Genomic DNA, 21914 nt, shown 5'->3' on the forward strand with positions numbered 1-21914 from the left:
TCACCCAAAGAGCTCGTTCTTTTTTTCAAACTTGCAGTAATTTCACATTTCACCATTTTGGGGGGTATTTTTTAGTTCACGTAGAAGAAAAATGTATGAAAATGAAAATTTCTTTTGGTTTTTTTGTGTCAAACCAAAATTACGACCTGCATCTTTCCCGCCGATAAGAGGTTTCAATTGAGGTGCCTTACAATTTGAATATTTCTTGTTGAAAAAATGTGTACAGACTACTCAAATATGTATGAAAATAGAATAAAAAGATCGATGGAATTAATTATTTTTTTCCATCCTAAAAAAATTTACGAAAAACCGCTTTTTTTTAGACCTCCTAATGCAGGATACCCCTTAACTCAGTAACGCAATCTAGATGGGAGAATATAAATTTAAGAGCGAATAAGTAAACGGAAATAATATATATACATATATTGCTATTATTACATTTGTATGCATATGTGTAATACATGTATATACATACAGGGTGTTCCAAAAGTATGGAAACAGACAAATATTTCCAAAATGGAACATTGTGAGAAAAATGGTTTAGAGAAATGTTTTAGGGTTTCAAAAATTCTATTGAACGATCGTGTCCGTTTGACCTTCAAAGGACCGGTCAAAGTCACGTCAAGATCAACATGATTTTTTTAACGGAACACATTATTTTTTACCATGCACTGTGAAAGTTGGCTATGAGACCTTTTCAAAACACTAGTTTCAAATATTTTTTTTTATTCGCGATAGATGGAGCTGTAATCGAAAATCGGGAAGTTTCTTGTGTGGCCCGTAAAGGGTTGCACACAAAATAAACACGAATATATGAATATATATAAATATATGAATTAAGCGAGCAACAATAACCAGCTAATTTATAAAGAGTTTACATTGTAGAAGAGAACCTTCTACCATTAGTATATGATCGATTCTGTCAAATATCGGGCAAAGATCCGGTCTCAACATTTCCGATGTAGATTTTGCATTAAATTTTGATAAACTATGATAAAATAAAAAAAAGAGCGCTCATTGAACTCCGTACTTGGTTGAGGTATGCAATGTTCTAGATTTAGAGCCAAATTTGTTCAACTTATTTATTAACGTAAAAAATTAATTAAAAATATCAAAACTTCATTTTCTGTCGGAAATTTTCTGAATTTAGCCAATCAGAAAAATAATGCCGCAACCTGCAATTATCTATCACGTTTAGTTTAGAATGTTAAAAGTTATCATAGAAGTTATGTAATTTAGAAGTTATTTCTAAACTAAACGTAATAGAGAATTGCGGATTACGGTAAACGCTAGCATTAAAAAGAATGTAATTAAGCCCTCGCTAGATAAAATGTTAACACGTTAGGCGTCGTGCAGTAATTTCAATCGTAAATATCGATGAAGAGTTTGAATTTAAATATAAATCTATTTATCAGAGTTTTCCAAGTCGCTAATTTCGTATTTAAAGTTAAAATTAATATAAATGTGAAACGATGGATTCAATATACCCGACTTATTTTCTAAGGAATGGTTGTATTCAAATATAGATCAATATAAAACAGTTTTTGAAAATGGCATATTTAATATAGCCAAGGTTTTCTATAATATATGATTTTATATGAATTTAAATCGGCATACGAATATTTTTAAGTGCGTAAATAACAAAATTTCATTCGTTGTTTTTTAACAAATTGTGCAAATATTCTTCGAGAAATTGTATCTTATTGACATTATAAACTATAACAATTGTTGACTATCTATGCGATTATAGTTGTTTGGAATTATGCTTGAATTTTTGATTTCATTTGAGTCACTACTGGAAATCATATTTTACCTTTTTTGTTATTGTATTGGGTTAGTTGTTATATATTATACATTAAATTAAATATACACATAATCTCAAGGTAGTATTTGAAAAAAATAACTTTCAGTAAATTGTCAGTTTATTTGTAATGTTTAAACATTATAGCTAAAAGTGTTGATGAAAATTTTAAACAATGTCCTTTAATGAAATCGTAATTAAAAATAAATTTATTTTGCCAAATATTATGACTTTATATGTATATGGAAATACCCAACTGAATAATAAATATTGACATTCAGAGAAATCGAAATATGAAATTTAAATGAATATTATTTACAAAATGTCATTTATACTTTGACCTTCTTAAACGTGGGAACAGATATTTCTAGAAATTTACTGAGTACTTCTTTAAGTAGTTCCCCTGCGTTTAGAGAAACATTTTAATAGCACCCGTTGAATATTTATAAGCATAAATATTTATATGTAAGTAGTCACACTGTGGTCATAGTTTACCCAGGTTATAAATTAAAATTTCGCAATAAGCTGATCGTGCGATTAACCACCGCTGATTAACCTGTGTTAGTCAATAAAAATAATAAAAAGTACTAATATTTTTTGCGAAATGATTTATGTATTTACAGTTCACTCCACTTGTTTCTTCGGCATTGCATTTCAACCATTTCTAATCAAGAATTCAACACGTGATATTTTAAAGTCAATAATCATTTGACGTATCAGTAGTAAACAAGAAAACATCCATGTATGTTAATCGATTGGCATTAAAAGTAATAATGAATGCAATTAAAAAGGCATTATTTTAATGACACCTAGATACTTTGATGTTAATATACAGATAAACATAAACAATGTGTATCATTAATGTGAAAAAAGTAGTGTTACAAAAGAAAGAAGAAGAAAAAGTTCATATCTTAAATACTTCGCTGAAGGGACTGAAGGGCTCCGAGGAGGCCATTGAATTGGGAATCAGTGTTCGTGTATTCTACTGTTGTTACTGTTGAATATTTAGCTAAATAAAACACGCAGGTTTTAAGTCGTCCTTGGTGAAATATATTTAAAAAACAAAACGAGATTGAAATACGTTTTACAAAAAAGGTACGAGTGACGCGATCTACCGAGTAGTTCGATCCGTACGCTGTCGGATTTCTACGAAGACTAAAAATGCATAGAGTCATACCGTTGTTTCACTAAACTCTGCGTGACAATAGACGAAGTGTTTTCGGAGTTCAGGTATAAACCCAGTCATAAAACTTGGGTCCAAACTTAGCTATTTCGGCCACTATTGACCTGAAGGTCGCGAACCAGACAAAATCAAATTTTGAAATTGTAATCTAACGATTTTTGTTCACAGAAATTCTACAGTTACGATATAGCAAATTACAAAAAATGGGAGACAGTAATTCTAGGACACCTGATACATGCCACTGATCCGGTAAGAGCCTACTGCGTTGAAAGCGCAGCGTGCTGTTCTCGCTAGCATGGTGCCCGTTACTTTTGTACCTCGCTCACGTCACAGGAACCGTGGCTCTGTCCATTCCCATAATCAGTTTTGGAACCACAATTCCATCAGGCGGCAGTATCTCCTAGATACCACAAGTGCAATCCAGCCGAACGATGCCAAACTGAACATGTCAATCCGTTAACTCGGCTACTCTTTTTCTTTTTATATCAGTTTCGAGGCAATTTTCATGATTTTTTTCCAGCCAAAGTACTCGACACAAGCTTTTGAAATTGTTTACGTTTGTTTATACATATTTAAATGCAAGATTCGCTACAATTTTCAACTGTCCTGTTCAATTTCTTTACAAGTTACAAATATATTAAGGATGCATTCTAATGTAAATACAAGGTTCTTCGGTAAGGACCAAGAACCAATTAAGATAAAACCAATTTTCTTTCCTTATTTTGAAGTATAACATGACAATTATGTTATATGACATCATTTAAATGTCTATCTCAACTTTGTTTACAGGAACGAAATCGTTAAACCCAATCATCAATCGCTTTGTTCAATGTGTTTGATATTTATAAACTCATCTAATGGCTTTACCTCTTGGTCCAACAAAATCTTATAAGGGTGTGAACCAAAGTCTTTTCTCAAAATATTTCAAGTTGTCGTTGTTGAAAGGCCAAATTGTTAAGAACTACGAAGAATCAATCAATTTCAGTCATCCGCAACACTACCTCTTACAGCATCAATGATCTCTTCACTTCTTGGATTTCGATGTCCTATTGGCGGTTCAGTATCGTGAGGAGTGAAATACTACTCGAATTTTGCAACTATTCGACAAATAGCAAGCACAGTATCTATTACAGTGGACGATAATTTTCACGAAATACGCGTTGAGTATTTACAAAAGAACCTTTCATTGACGTATTAGATAATTACCAAACGTTATGGAAGCGTGCATCTTACCATACTACATTTTCAGAGTGTGTTGAATATAAATGGCAGCTAGTATTGCTACAGAGTTGCCATTACATTTTAAAAATACATTGTCGCTATTAAAAAACTCCGTACATACATAAAAAAAGGAGCTTCTGCGGAAACTAAAAAAAGAGGAACTATAAGTCATACAATAAGAAATGATTTTATATTTAACGATACACATCTCGTAAAGATAAAAAAGATTTATTATGTTATTTTATTATTAGTATTCTGAGAAAATCGTATCGAGCACTGGCTTATTTTAAATATTCACATATGTAGGAATATTCACGATTACTATGTAAATGCGATTACCGTTGGTGTCCGAAAGTCGCTCGAACGAAGAGATCTGTTTTATTCACTCATCCAAGAAGAATTGACGAGATTTCTCCGAAAGCAACGCAGAAGTGAAACACTCCGCGGACACACAAAAATTATTTTCCCTTGCTGCTGCTTTCCTTTGCAGGAACTAGATATTTATCCGTTTCCGGTACATGCACCGCGTTTTCTCATCCAGCAGCGATCCAAATGTAGAGCGAACACTATTCAAATAGAGGATCGATGGTTTATGGAAGAATCCGCGAGTACTTTCAAAAAAGAAACGCTGCTTTCTATTATAATTTGATTGAGATCACTTGAAATACACATTCTTTATTAAATTTAGAAATTGCATGCAAATAAAATAGTATGTAGTTCGTTTAAATTCTAATCGATCAGATTTGAAAACAAGAAAACATTATCCAAATGATTATTTATGTGAATAATAAATTGCTTTTCAAATAAAAAGGTATTCGCTGGGCACAAATATGTAATTATCTGTCATTTTTATTTGCCATCTATTAAATATTCGAATAAGCGTTCCTCTCGAACCTACTTACGCTCTTTGTCAAATTTCACATAATGATTTCAAACAGTTTTCAATATTTCTCTATGAAAATTCCCTTTACTGACTAAAAATAAGATTCTATACCAAATGTCAAGCCTTTTAAAGAAATTTGCCGATTTATAGAGATTTTATAAACAGTTTTTCTAATTTTCTCGAACTGATTATTTTTTCCCTGAACTATATTCCTTTCGTAACTTTGAAAAACGTGAAAATTTGACTCGATAGTTGGTAACCGTATAATCATTTTACAGGTGTAAATCATCATTTTGCAAATGATGACTCCATGCGCTGAAATGATGCGACAACTGAAGCTATAATTTTCTCGAGAATCCAGGATTGGCACGAAAAGACCACTTAACTCTAAACCAAAATGATTGGAAAAATATTTATACTATACATTGTAAACAATAAATGACACCCTTCTTGTGAATTACAAATTTATTTACTACTCATCATTTTTTAATTAAACATCTTAAAATATGAAATTTGTATTTAAGGAAATAATATCGTAATTGCGATTCGTAAAAAAGTGAAGTATCGAAGACTAAGGAAATAAAGATTGGTCGTAACGCTGTTTGATTGAAACGAGTCACAGATAAGTACTGTCACGTATGATGACGTGCTTCTGATGATCGAACGGTACTAACAAAATGAGGTTGCACATTAATGGTAGTGTAAAATTTGGACGCTCGCGATAAACGGTTCGTGTAGAATATGTATATTTCGCCACATTTATTCGAACGCGGTGAAAGTTCGATCTACAATGATAACATTGTGGAAGAAAATGTAAGAAAACATCTTCTGTTAATTAAACTTATTTTATGATCACTATTGCAATTGATTATTATAAGATAACACGATAATAGTATTCGTTAGTCAATTTATCATCATTGAAATAAATCAATACTCATAAATGACATTTGCAATCTTGTAATTATAAGTTAGTAATTTATAACCATTCAATCGAATGATACTGTAGCTTTTATTCTTTTTTTCTTCTAGCATTAATCTTATTAGCTTAATATCAATTCATCAATTGATATTAATAAATCAATTCATTTCAATGAATTTGATTGATGATTTCAATTGAATCAATAAATCAATTCATTTATTTATTTAATATTAATTCCTTCCAAGATTAATGATTAAAAGTTTATAATCTGATTATTATATTCTCCTTCAATATTTGTGTTCTTAATTAATAAAATATAAAGATTTTCATAATTTTTTCATAACCAGGAATAGAATTTTAAGTGTCGTGAATTCACGTCAGCGATTACGAATGTGTTAATATTTCCGTTGAATTCACGAATCATTTGAAATAAACGCTTCGATAGTGAAATATTTGTATAACTTACTGAACTAATAACTAAGTAAATGAATGAATGTGTTACATACAACAGTGTTGTCAGGCAATCGTATGATTTTTATTAACGACGACATCATTTGAATTGATCTTTGCAATCCTTCTGATAATGCTAACAAAAAATGAAATCCGGTATCCGTTACTTAGAACTTAAATCGTGACATCTCTAGCGGCATTGTCAGAGTAAACATCAAGCAAGATTAAGCCTGGAAACAGTAATATCATCAAATAGTCATGTGTGTACTTCTAACAACTGTTTCTATGTTAGAAATTGATCTAGTGAATGTTTACTTCGCATACATTTCTGACTGATTGTAAGATATCATTTACTTATCTCGTTCCTATTTCACTCACAATTAGTTGATTCGTACGAGTATTGTAAGTAAAATACAGCTTTTTAATTTAAAAAGAATACAGTTTTGTTGAGAAAAGTAAGGGTAACCTTGATAACATCCAAAAAATTATGTTATAGAATCCAAGTTCTTACGTAAACCACACACTGTAATAAATAGTAATTAAACTTTAGGGTAAAATAAGGAGTGGATAGGAAAAGTTTCAAATTTCATTTTACACACGATTCTTTTGTGAATACAGTTATATAATATGTTTCACAAGCGCGAAACAATGATAGTTTTCATTATATGACTGGATTAATAATTGGTGCTAATAGTGTGCAATAAAAATAATTCTACTTTTACATAGTTTAGATTAGTTATGTATGTATACTAATAGTACTTATTATTAAATCACAGGTAAGCAAAATCATTAAGTTCACATTTTTGTACTACTATAATTAAAATAAATATAATTATTGAAGAAAATCATTCTATATACAAATGTAGCTCAATATTTTCTTCTATATTAAAAGGCGTTAAACATAATCAACTGTATCCTACAGAAATTTCGTCGGAAAACTTTTAATTTAAAAATCGTCACTAAAATTTACAATTTTGTACAAACGGAATGTGGTGATATGATAATACCACTTAACCTTGTACATTTGCAAACAATTAAATATAACTATAATATTTGTAGATCTCAAAAACAGCTCAAATTTAAATATCGAAGCGTTTAAAATACATAGATGCCTGTTTTTGAGATTGAAAAGTATCGGTTTCTATTTCTTCCACGTACAAGCTTTTAATTAATAAATTGTTTTCGTTTTTTATTTTGTTTCTGTATTTCAGTTCTTCTATTTCCTCTTGCGTTATTAGCCATGGTTATTTAGACTAACATATCGCGGGTTTTACATGAAAAGTACGTGCTTGATTAGAAAATGCGCACAGTTACGAGGCATTAATATTCCGGTCGTCAATTTTGTACCGTATGACCAACGATTAAAATTATTTTCAGCGACTGCAATACGGGACCGTGACCCGAATCATTGGAAATGGTAACATAATATTTCTCATCTATGATGATAATCATTGCAAAAATCGTTTCTCTTTTTACTCAAGTATTTCGCCTAGTTCTAAAGGTTTTCTTGGTATGGTCGCATTCCGAGCAAAATAGCGTTTAATTACTCGTAATAATTATCGTTTACAAAGTCTATTGAATTAAAGTCACGACCAGTGGAAGTCTAACGAACACGCTAATTGTGCCATGACGAACGTGAACCATTTCTATAAACAGTTGACCTATTAACATAGCTCTGTGTCTGAATTAAAATCTCAAATTCCAATTTAAAACTTCATTTGTGACGATATGAGTCGTAGAAAATAATCGAATGTTATTTAGAATAATTATATTTAACATTTTGCATATAAAATTTGACATTTGGCATTTGAAATCGAACGCCATATTGATATTTCGTAAATAATATTACACAGAAAATTCGAACTACCAAGAAATATGAATTCAAAATTATAGTTTCGAACTAGCTCCCAAAGTTCCTTTGTTAAACCTTGAACTGCTTTGCATGTGTAACTGCCAATCACCCTTGAGTTATCTTTCATATGCAAACCTAGATGTTGGTTGCTGACATAAATATAGAAAGTGATACGTATCACGCGTATTTGCTTTAGAAGATTTGCGACAAGCGTGATGCTTCTTTATCGTATTGCCCTTATTTAAATCGCGGAAAATAGTAACAAAATGATATGAGATATTATAGAATATAGTACTTGGCCTATATTTTCGGTAATAACAAATATAGTTACATTTTGGTCACACTTTACAAATGTTGGCAGTGCAAGTATAATCTGTACCTTCGGTATTGGAGTCCGGTAAAAAATTCATAGCCTCCAAACCTCGTAGCAGATTCTTATATTGCATTACGTATTTAATCATTTTTTTTTTAAATATTCCTTTTTAATCGTTTCTTTCAAGAATGGTTTTTACGAATTATTTCTTTTCCACATACTTTTACTGGAAAATTGTTTCGAATAAAGAAAATTGTAAATACAGATGGATGTGAAGGAAATATTTTGGAAACGAAGGTGAGCAAGATTCATTCTTCGGAAAAAAATAATCCGTGTTCCAGCACACGAACATTAAAGCACTTTATTTTTCCCAAATTGGCTTACAATTAATTAGGTCATCTGAAGCATCAGAGCTATTGACGCAGATATGTGGTGGTATAACTAGATATTCAAACGATTAAGAACAAGTTCCAACGGATTAGTGATGCTCGCATAGTGGAACGTTAAAAGATACGATCGAATTTTCATATGTATAAATGTGTTATACATATATAAAGTAGGTTATATCGGCGATAACCGATAATTTTTTATTCAGAAATAGATACTGAATTCAAAGTAGGTTATTTTATAGACCAGATAGAATTATTTACATAGTAAGTTATTTTCTAGTAGATATCTTTCTGTCTAGACCTACTTTTAAGAATAAGCTTTTTCGATCCTGATGCTTTAAGACTCTCTAAGAAAATACAATTGTATTTATAATGTCAATCATTTGTATATTTTAAATATCGTTTATTAATCGTAAAAACAAGGAAAATTCAGAAATAGTACAATGAAAATTTATTAGAATTGGTAATACATGACGAATGAAAGCGATAGGTAATTGCATGTCTGTGCTCGACAAATATATTTTTATTTGAGTAGCAATTTAGCTTTCCTTCAACAATCATATGAATAACGCTTTAGGATGCATAATAATTGCATTAGATGCATCAGAATCTTAACTAACTATATACTACCTATTTACAGAAAAATGATAACAGAACTTCTGTAGTCTCAATTCATTTTTCGTTTAAACTTAAGCTGTTTAAACTTTAAATGAAACGTACTTTCATTTATCAATTATAAGAATAAATTTCGCCCATATCTTACTATATTGCTCACTGTCGTCTCATTGATCATTGTAATATTTAATGAGTCGTGAATCATAGTGGTGTAACTTACATACAAAATTTAGTTATAGCATAACTTCAGATATATGGTTTTCCGTTGAACTATGAATCCATGGCGTAGCTCAATCTCCTTTGTTTACTTACACCTTGCACCACTATGCTTCTCAGACCGCCATTTTATGCAAAATACGTCATTATCCTATCTCAGACATGTGTGGTATCGCATCGAAATTTTTTCGGAGCTCCCTTAAGAATCAGCTTGGAACAAATATAAACGTAGCCGGTTGCTAAATGTTTGCTGTCTTCACCGTGTTTATGCAGCTATCGTAGGGGAACTGAGGGTAGCCCCGGCCACTTTACTCTTTTTGATATTTCGCGTATAACAAGGTACATGAAGAGAAAAACAATAACTCCAAGGTAATTCAGGAACATTTATTTACGTAATAAAGAACAAACAGAAACTAAAACATTTTTAAACTTAATATAAAACTATAAAAAGAGCATAAAATTCAAATCGTTTTTTCGAAATACAATGATCATAATTTTAATATTTGTGTGATGGATTTATATCTACACGCGAGCCTAGCCTTTACAAATACACCACTGAATCCAATCCTCGTCAATAATTTCGCCATAAGCAACACACTACATAACACACTACATAACACAACACAACGCCACACAACACACTTCCAGATTCAGGTATAGAAACTGTTTTCTTCGCGCGCGTTTTCACGTTTTTTTTTATTGTCTATGGTAACGTCTTAGGACCTTTGCACTTTTCTATTAAATTCTTCGTGTATGACAGCGAATATCAAAATCTCACATTTCTGAGTTCTTCGACGTGCAACCAACCGTCTTTTTGAAACATTTGAGACAGGCGACACGATTTAACGCGTGTCGTTGAATACGATAAAAGAGAATCATGTGCGTGCATGCATTGTTAGCGAGTCGTTGTACTCGGTGCCACGTGTCTTTTGTTTGGATTTAGAAGAAGTATATGTAATGTCATGCGAATAAGATTTGTTAAAGCCTAATACCATAAATGGTTCACGTGACACGGAACGTGTTGGACTGTTAATCACAATTGTTATCAGAAATCAACGATACTGTTTTCTTACATTGTTTACGTATTTTCAAAGAATGAATTGAATTGAACTGCGGTCAAAAAAGTTGAAAATTGAATTTTTTAGATGTGCTTAAAGAGAATGTATCAATTTTTACCATTCTTGGTAAAACCGTTTTGCAATCAAAAACATACTTGAAATTGAATTGAACAAATTATCGAATGCTATTTAAAACATACCTGAAACATTGTCACAGTTAAAGATAAATTAAGTAAATTTTTCTCTGTAAAAAAAAATCACGAAGAATACTTAATATTTGGCCTTCTAACATGATTTCCCTCCTTCAAGGATCTTTCTGGTGTAACGACCGAAAACTGAAGCATACTTTAGGAATTTCTTTCGAGATCTATAGAATAAAGAACGATCTCAATGTTTTTATAACTAATAATGCTATTCAAAAAGAGGTTATGTTTGGCTTTCTAATGCGGTTTCACCCCTTGAAGATTAAACGATAGTCGAACGTATTCTACCAACGAAAAAATAGTGGACAGTGGGCAAAAGTTATAGAATCGTGTTTATCGGTCAGATTGTAGATACTCGCGCGTCTTTCCTGAGAACTGGGACTGAGTGTGATTCCAGCGGGTCGGTTTACGATAAGCAGTGCAAATTTGTCGTGTCATTACAAACGCGGTGAAAAATTGTCGCGCTAAAATATTAGCCTAGAGTGCGACGTCTCTGCTATCTCCTAGCGCGGCGCAAAAATACCTTACCTCATTGGAACAGGGATCGGCGTCCTGGTTATTTACCGAAGGGGAAGTAACACGAATATAAAGGGACGCACGGATCGCATTGGACGACTGTTTCCTTAGAGTGTCCCAGGATGAAGTCGCGAATATTTTGCTTTATCGCCATTTTCGTTGGCACGCTCGCGTTCTACGTGCTTGCTATCCCAGTATCGACTACGGTGGAATCAACGACGTCAACGACACAGGAGAACATCAATTGCACTAATCCGAACTTCAAGACGTACATATATTGCCTTAAGAGACTGAAGAGACACCATCATAACAATGACGATCCGAATCATGGAGAATATGGTAATAAAATATGGCTGTGGCTAAAGTAATACATTTACGTACCTCCTCGATCGAGTGTCATCCGAGTGGTCGAATCATTTTATGGGGTACGCCAGATTTGGAGGCACAGCGTATTCATAGATTTTCAAACACTTGTCAAAGTAATAGTACCGCAATAATCCGTTTTTATTATTATTATTATTATTACTATTAGTCTTTGAAACCCCAAAGGAGGTTTATTCTAAAGCTGCCGGAAAGACGGAATATTCAAGCGACTTCCAAGCCGAGTCAAACCGGGACCCGATTTCCGAGCCGAGTCGAGTACTTGAAAAAACCGAGTAGCTTGAAAGATTCAAGCTACCCGAAAGAAACCAAGTAACTTGAATTTTTCAAGCTACCCGAATAAAATCGAGCGGTCCGGAAAAACTAAGCGGCCCGAAAGAACCGGGCAACTCGAATGGTTTCAAGCTTTTCCGAGTAGACATGTTAGTCCGCCGGGGGCAACAATGGTATCATAAAAGAGACGTAGCAAACTAGACCGAAAGAAGGCCGACCATCATTTTCCGTATTTCTTATCGGATCTTAACGGATGTATTACCAATCGATTCCTTATGTTCTCCCGATGAAAACGGTACCAGACACGATACAATTCGGATTATTTAGAAGGAAATTATACGGAAAAAGCGATTTTCATGCGTTTTGCCTATCTTCGTTAAAAATAGTCCGATTTACATAGTGTTTAGTAGCGTGGTTTCATCAGGAAAACGTAAGGAATCCATCGGCGTTACTCCCGTAATAATACGATGCATATGAAGTGAAATCGGGTGATTACTGAAAGCCATAAACCAAGGGTTGAACCATCCAAACTTTAACCCACGATGGACCTGAAAGGGCCCGAGCATTAATGTGTGAAATGTTTGTCATGATATGTTCACTTTTTGTTGTGTTTTATAAAAGTTAAAGAAACAAATTGCCCTACTGAATTCCTGATGTTATACCGATGAAAATGCTACCAAACACGATATAATATCGATTAATTTAAGATTTTTCTGCTGTGTAACAGCGTGATATGTAGAATTTACATTATACGAATAATTAAAATGATTTGATTGATGTTTTCGGATACTTTAACAGCCCTAGTTTATTCCAGCTTATATTAATCACGTGCAATATTTTAGGAATTACATTAGAATTACATCAAATCAGAGGTTCCCAAACTTTTTAGACCCGCGACTCCCTTAGTATACAGATTATTTTCGGCGGCTCCTTTAATACCAATCAATATGAGACTAATCTGAAATATGTTAAACAGACTATATTTTGTGGCGCAAGCTAACTAAATATAAGTGTTACTATTTCATAAGACTTAATTTCTTTATTGTTAAACTTTACCAATATTTATTTTTCTTTCTCTTACATTTAAAAAAAAAAACGTCAAACAAGAGAAACTTTCGTACCTGAAAATTCTGATTTAAGTGAAACTTTGTACGAATGTAAAACATATTGAAGTATGCAAAGAACGAAGGCCGAAGGATTGTTTATCTTATTGTATTTCTACAAATACGATTAAACTCAATCCTAGGTCAATTAACTCAACTTAAGACGAAAAATCATTTCTTTTAGACGAAATATGCAAGACGTCGTGTATGAAGAAATGCGAGTACGAACGTTCGACAAGTGACTGTCAAGATTATTGTAGTTACTGTTTACGAAGAACGAAGCACAAGCAACAGGTGATCACTGAAACCGAGTACGAAACCGAAAGTGCAAAAACAACCGTTTGTAAGAATAACACTGACTGCGAAGTACATCCAAAGGATAGTAAACCTTTCAATATCACGGTTATAGTGGATGTTAATACCAGTTCGGCCAATGGATCATCAAGTGGTAAATAGTCACTGTTTTCAGGTGTTAACTAGTTAGCTGTCGTGAATTTTTTGAAAAGTGTAGAGGAAAGTGATTTAAGTCGAATCCCCAATTTTCCTTATATTATGTTTCTTAACATTGACGATAAAATTAAACTTTTAGTGGCAAAAGAGTCTTTGGTCAGTTATGTAACAGCTTACCTTGGCAGAATTCATGCAAAAAATGACAGTGAAAAATATTTTCGAATTTACGCAGAAGTGTCAAAAATGATTTTGAAATATTTATTCCATTCGCCATTTGTTAATTAGAAATTGCTTAACAAAATAAGTTAAGAATCTGACATAACTGGAGGGGCCTGACTTTGATCACTTTTTTCTATACTTAATATGTATAGCAAAAAGTAAACGATGCCGAGTACACTCGCCAAGTACAGAGTATACGTGGCTGTTATTACATAGAATTAAAGTGTGTAATAACTTTATTGTAATATCTATTGGACAATGGCACGAAACATGTGCTCGGTAAGACGGCTCGAGTAAGACTCTCCATATTTTGATGAACGTCCTCGTACGGACACATCCACACGCAGAACGCGCACACACACAGAAGCGCACAGACCATACTCATCCTTACAAGTGCAATGAAATGACTGTTTTATTTTTGTATCTTGTTGCTGACAAGGCTTTTGACTCACCCGAGGCAACGAATGGGTAAAAAAGAGATCTTTTTGGGACGAGATTCGCGACAAAAATCGAACGCGTACATATTTTTTTTCCTTTACTTTGCGAACACATTATTATTTCATCATTTCTTTTCTATCCGAAACAAAACGTTAAGTTGGAAACGAAACTATTTATTTATAGACGATATAATTTCACAAAATCACAATGTTAAAAGTAATAATACTCGCGTATCGAAATACCTGTTGAGGTTGAATCGATGTTTTCACTTTGTTCCTCTTATACATGTAAACTAATTTACTTTATCGTACAATTAAAACAAAGTAAATTGTATTTCTTTTCTTCCCCACTTATAGTCAAGGTCACGTGACACGTAATTTTTTTTATGTATGCTACCATTCCAAGTGCCACTAACTAATACACCTATCAGTAATTGTAACATCTCCCCTATGATGCGAGTAAAGCGTCGAATATTATTGACTTAATTGTATTGTTCATTTCGATGTTTCAGTATCTCCACCGGTAGTCTTCCCTCCGTTCCCTCCATATCCTCCATATCCTCCATATGCTCCGTTTCCTCCGTATCCTCCCTATCCTCCCTATCCTCCACATCCTTGGAGTCCTCCAAGGCATCACTGTAATCAGCAATCGTGTTGCTGTCATGAATCCTCGCAAACACATTGGCAGCCCGGCACTCCAGTAAGTTTGTTTACATTTAATTTAATATCGTGTTCTATGTAGATAGAACAGTGAATCCTGTTTAACACGTTGACTACGAAGGACGCACGGTGTACGTTCTGTAATTCTCGCCACAGCGGCGGCGGACGCACAGTGTGTGTTTCATCCTTTCTTCCTTTTAGAACGCTCCCCACCCTTGAATTTTCGATGTTTCGACTTGAAACTTGTTATATGGGTTCATCATTAGTCCGTCTGTTTACCTTCTCGGCCGTTTCAGTCTTGGAAAAGAAAATGTGTGTTTTCCGCCGTCTCGCTTCTCAACCTTTATCGATGCTACCCGCCGTTCTTTCCGTGCGCCGCGTGGTAACAACCACGAATTAAGAGGCCCCGGCTCGGGTACGGATCATGCCTCACGTGTAAGGCTCACACGTCGACGGGACTGACCGATGTCGCCTTCGAGTTTGAAGCTTGTTCAAATAGTACCAAGAAGTGGTGTGGTTGCCCACATCTCTAATACAGAGAATCTTCGATCGTTTTAGACAGGATTCACTGAATTGCAATGGTGGCTAAATTGCATCTCTTTTATTACTTTCAACTCTTCTTTAATTGAATCTTTTTTGACTATTACTGCTTTCTTTCTGCAGTCTTCAAATACTATATTAAAGGGCGGAAAGCTACATAGGACGGCCCAAAAAAAGCGCATGTTTTCGAGTTTTTTGTTTTTTGATAAACGAAAATTTTTCTAATAATAAGTTTAACCTTATTCGTAAGAACGTTTTTCAGTGCGTGTGTCTCGATTTATGTATTTAAAAAATAACTTACATTATCGAACTTACGTCAATGTTATTATTTACATAAGTATTCCGCGGTGACCACTCTATCTCAGAGCTGAGTTATCAGAAATTTAAAGAAACAAGCATTTTTGAATAATATATTACATTGTCTAAGTACTAGTTTCATTAAATCCATGCAGAAGAAGTTCCATTTATAAAAAGAATACAATTATCGAATGCACACGCACCATTGTATTTACAAAAAGAAAAAAATGAACTCCTTTAAATATAGTATACTCTTTGAATCACTTTTGAATCTTATTTCTTTGACATTTTTTTTAACAGCGCTAGAAGAGTTACGATTTATAATACTTACTTGATCCACTCTGCATATCGTAACAAAATTTAGCCCTCGCTATAACAATGTGTATAAACATTTTTTCGTGAACTATTTGAACGTGTGTAAATTAACGAGATTGCACTCTGAAGAGTCACATTTATTTTAATAAAATGTTATATAATAATTTACTTAACATTTTATACACATACTTTTTTATTAATCTTGGACGTGTATATAATAATATATTTTCAATATTTTAGTCCTCATACAGAAATTAATTAACTACATTCTCAGAGAAGTATTGCCATCGGGTCAAAGTTTAACTCCTACCTACATGTATTTTGAATTTCATGATTTCTTGAGGCGCCATAAATTTCAAAATTTCAGAAACAAAGTACAAAATTCTTTGTATACCGACGCCCATACGTATTTACAGTACATTTACTACAAACTGTTTGGTATTTTGTTTGTTTAAATGCTTTAAAGGGGGAAAAGTGCATGTTCGTCGTTTCAGCGGACGGCGAGCAGAAAAATTAGTGGCGCCACTGTGCCGCGATAGCATCTCTTTGTGGTGTCAATTATTTGCGTATTTGCCGTGCCTTGAAATGATTGTGGTGCTCCAGATCTGGTTTCCTGATTTGATCTGATTTTCATTAATTATACGTTTCATATTTATCATAGTGCCCCCAACCTCAACCTCGTCCGATTGGATACGATTGCTCGGTATGTAACTATCCGCAGACATACTACCTGTGCACCATACTTTGTTTACAAAGGCCTGTCCACCAGCCTTGTGTAAGTCCAAACTGTGTGGGAGGAAAGTCTGAGGTAGGTATAAATGCAATTTGTAACACTAACATCTTGACGTAGCGAGAAAAAATCGCATAAATCTTATTACAAATCGCCAATAAACCTTTTTGTAACGTTGTTTGGAAAACAGTTACAAAATTACAATAGAATTTGTGTTTACAACGATAAAAGGTAGATGATGATACATATGGATAGTGAATGCAAAAAGTTTCCGGCCATATTTTAATCTTATTATATTGGTCAGATGAAATTTCTTTGCCAAAAAGGGTTTGCGTATATACAATCTCTTCGTCCTACAGCTAATACCTAACGTAAACATGATTGATTGCAGTTGCTACATTCGTTGTCAATATTGTTCGTTTTTTTCATCTAATAAAATGCATGATTTGCTTTACGAATATTTACGATACTTTATCTTAGAATGTGTACTGTTGGCATATATCTTACAAGGGTCTCGGTCTATATTTCTGCGACTCTGATCTTCTTCCTTTTTGCAATCTGATAGATTACAGATGTCTGTTCGTGAGATGTTAGATTTAATGACTTGATAATTATAAATATACGGAGTGGTTCCACACTCGAAGCTGTAACTCTAGCAATTCTAAAGATTACTTTCCTCAAATTTGACACAATTCCCTAAATCTCTCGAGAAATTGACCAAGAAATCAATTTCTAAATAAATTTTTCTGTGTTAAAGTGTCAGTAGTAGTAATATAGCATTGTTCAGTATTCAAAGTTGTTCCTCTAACAATATTAGAGATTTCTTTTCTTAAATGTGACTCATTTGATACACTATTACTCTTAGTATTTCGAGAAATTGATCAAGAAATCGATTTGTAAACAAATTTTTCTGCGTTAAAGTGTCAGTAGTCTTCAGTTAAACGTTTAGCACTGTTCAATATCCAAGGTTGTTGCTCTAGCAATATTAGAGATTTCTTTTCTCAAATTTGACTCATTTGATATATTATTACTCTTAGTACTTCCAGAAATTTATCAAGAAATCGGTTTGTAAACAAATTTTACTGTCTTAAAGTCTCAGTAGCCGTCAGTCAAGTGCTTGGCATTATTCCACGCTCAAAACTCTATTTTTAACAGCTATAGATACTTCTTTCCCCAAATTTAGCACATCATTCCCTAAATCTTTCCAGAAATTTACCAAGAAATTTACAGTCTGTACTCCCTTTTTTGTCTCGTGATTCCCCGCGAATAAGTTTAATGTAACAAAATTTAACAACCCTATACAATGTGATGCTTCATTAGGTTCTCCATTATCCTCTTAATTAACTGATATAGTATCATGTAATTTCATATAAGAACTTTTATATTAAACACGTTTAACGAGACCTTAGTTGAAAGAATTTATGATAGTTATTTGTATCGATAATTGTAGTATCATTTTTAAAAGTTTTATTGGTGATAATTAGCATATGTACAAGTCCTTCAAATTAATTTTAAAATTGTTACCTTCTTAAATGTATTATAATGTTTTTAATGATACATTAATTCTGACGATTACTTCTATTTACAGGCACGGCCCTCCATTGACCATTTCGTAGACCAAGTACATATCTAAAGTTAAATGGTTGCGAAATATTCTTTGGTATAATCAACATTGTTATCATAACTATCGAACGAAAAAAACATGGTAAATGAATATTCATAAAAGGTGTCTCGAAGAAGTCTGTATGTGAGAATCATTACATTATTTAGTATTAAAGTGATGCGTATTAATTCTCTTATTTACTCATATATTTACGTAATAATATCGCACTATAACTGCAGTAAATAATCACGCTAATCAAATAATCATTTTATCAAATATTAATAAGTAATCAAATCTTTGTGTACAGAATGTTGTAACTCATACGTATTCTCATATCATCATAGAAATCGTTATCAAAAAAGGAGGAAACATTTTCTGAATAATGTTTAAATTACAAAAGTACCAGTTCATTCATAAATTTAGGAAAACGATGAGCCTACTTTGTTTAAAAATATGATTTTTTTAATTAAAATTGGGATATCAATTTTAAAACGTTCATAAAATAAAAGTTAAGCTGGTACAATACAATAATAATAACAATACGTCCTTATATTGTAATCTGTACTGCTGGAGACTAAAGAGATCTGGAGACTAAAGTGATTTTCTGTGATAATATAAAAAATGCCGAGTCAGCGATAATAATGCTACCGATGTAATCGTTTATATTAATTGATCACATAAATGACATTACTTGTTGTATTCGATTGATTACGTGCGTTACGAAAGTGTGAAAATTCTGATCAATAAGAACGCCGCGCTATTCAGATCAGATCTCTTCAGTACGCAACAGTACACGAATGTTTTTGATATTCATGAATAGACTACGGATTTAATGTATTTTTGACATTCACTAGCGTAGACAATATATGTATAATATGCAAAAATTAAAAAAAAAAAGTATGAATTACCTACAGCACTGCGCCTGTGTGATGCAATCTGCATAACGCTGAAGCCTCTTAATTGCATACCTAATGGCGTTGTATTGAACAGTAGAAATACTAAACTGGCAACAGTTTTCAGTTCTAATTGATCCAGGATAATTTAGTTTACAAGTAATTTTTTAATAATAATATATGATATAGAATACATAACAGATATTCTTACATCATTCATTGGTATGTCTAATTGTTGCTTTATTCTTCGTGTTCAGCACTACTTAAGCATTTTTAACACGCGAACCTTTCTTATAAGGTGAAATTATTAACAATCACCATTTTTTTTTCGAAGTCTATAGATACGGGCAAATTAATGTAATCATAACCATTCTCACTATGTAAAGAATTTTCTGAAAGAAATTTGAAGATTTTGTTTTTTAATAAAACACAAATGACATTAAATGTACATGACATTTTTAATTTTAAATAAATCATTTCATAATTACAATTAAACTTAAAACATGACATTATTTAAGTGTCTAGCATAACTACGCTGACAGTAATTAGTTATTAAATAACAAAATCCTAAAACCTCTTTTGGAAAAGGCTTTACAAGTACATGAACATGTTATTGTGATGGTCAAATTATCATATTTATTTTAAGATGTTCTACTCTACATTATAATTTTGTATTTTGGAGTGTATATTACTTTAAATAACAATGCTTATATCCACTACCAGCGCATTTTACTTTTTTTCTTATTTAAGTGCGAAGTCGAATACATACCACACTGTACCTAGATATTTAATTTCATTCTTGAAAATCACGAGTTGGTGTCAGATAAATGTATTAATCACTCCATATGTTTCTGCTGCCGAGAGTGTTTGTATTTAATAAATAAATATAAGCATTTCATAACGACTGTAGAAGAACTTTGCCAGAAAGGTGAAAGATTATAATTCTTTCATAACACTTAAAGGTATCTTTCACATATGTATAATATTTTTGCATAGTAAAACAATAAGTGGCATGAACTTGTGGGATGATCTCACGACTGAAAAGTGCAATTATTCAAAACGTTTCGTGAAGAGATATCCTAAAGGGGGTTTAGAAATTTATTTTTTAATCAATCACAAATGGTATGGAATACATGTGATTTTTTAATTTTAAATAAATATTCACATGATTAAAATGAAACATGAACAATGATGTTATTTAAGTTGTCCACCACGACTAAGCTGACAGATGTTCTTTGTCATTAAAAAATCCTAAAGCACCTATTCAATCTATTACAATGCATTCTAATATGTTTATAGTTTGTTAATATAACGTTTTCTTTTGAAATTGAGTAGACAACATTATTACTATTTGTTGTTCACTGGCGTTGTTTAATGTGTGGTTCCTTCAAGCCATAACAGGTTGTTCTCTCAAATCACCCTCATATGCTTTAATTTATGACTCATACACGTGGTGACCTTTGATGGAAGCAATATTACACACATACGCGCTTTAAAGTTCCATCCACGTAATGACGGCAGCAGTATTAATGGATCTTCTATGGCCCTCTGTTGTAAACCCTCGATACAATAATTAGATTCCCACGAGTTGTCGATAAACACATACGAATTCTTCAGAATCATTTCACGCGGTGATTTATTGATAATATTCTTCCAATTTAAAATTCGAGATCATTCAAATTGGAAATGGGGTAAATGAAAGAATAAAATACTAACTTTATCAAACAAAAATTTCGATTTTATTTCTAAAATATCATGAGTAAGCTGTGATCTTTTCTCTGCGAGGAGTTGGTCAAGACTAATAGACAAACGTTATAAGTAAAAAAGTAGAAAGAATTTCTAGCTGTATGCATTGAAATTTCCACACATTTGTTTAGGCTCTAGGAAATAGGAGGCTATATGAAGGGTCTTCAATGGCAAGGTTATATCCTAAACTTTCTCTTTTCTTATTCAGCAGTAACAGATATATGTACATATACATTGTTCATAAATTCTCAGTACATTTATTTTTGCAGCGCGATAAAAGGTTATATTATAGTAAATATTCCAAGAATGCAAAATCATCATTATATTGTTTTCCGTGTCGTAACACGTTTATGAAAATTAATCCTTTCCAAATTAATTCATTTTTTTAGCGAAGAAGGCCCAAATTAGAATTTAAACTAATCCCACTGTTATTATGTGATCATTGAAATTAAAATTCTTTACGTATGATATTATCTTAACCCTTACCCTTTGAGTGCCAGAGGAAGGTTTCACACATATCCGAAAAATGCCAGACAATTTTAAGCAAAAATGCATGATTGTAAACAAAAATGTATATTTCGGTCAATTTTATTTTAAGGTTCATGAAATTTGTAAACAATACTAAGAACATGTTAGACTTTGCTTTAT

General features: G+C 32.5%; 1 protein-coding gene across 1 annotated transcript; it reads left to right on the top strand.

Moving 5' to 3' along the window:
- Positions 1-11718: 11718 nt before the first annotated feature.
- LOC128873381 (nematocyst expressed protein 4-like) lies at positions 11719-20239 on the top strand. Its single transcript, XM_054116936.1, has 5 exons — positions 11719-11958; positions 13561-13824; positions 14995-15182; positions 16956-17102; positions 18613-20239. The coding sequence occupies exons 1-5, from the start codon at positions 11742-11744 to the stop codon at positions 18655-18657; spliced, it is 861 nt and encodes a 286-aa protein (XP_053972911.1). The 5' UTR covers positions 11719-11741; the 3' UTR covers positions 18658-20239.
- The last annotated feature ends 1675 nt before the right edge of the window (positions 20240-21914 follow it).

The sequence above is a fragment of the Hylaeus volcanicus genome, chromosome 3 (assembly GCF_026283585.1).
Source record: "Hylaeus volcanicus isolate JK05 chromosome 3, UHH_iyHylVolc1.0_haploid, whole genome shotgun sequence".
In the NCBI taxonomy this organism is placed as follows: domain Eukaryota; kingdom Metazoa; phylum Arthropoda; class Insecta; order Hymenoptera; family Colletidae; genus Hylaeus; species Hylaeus volcanicus.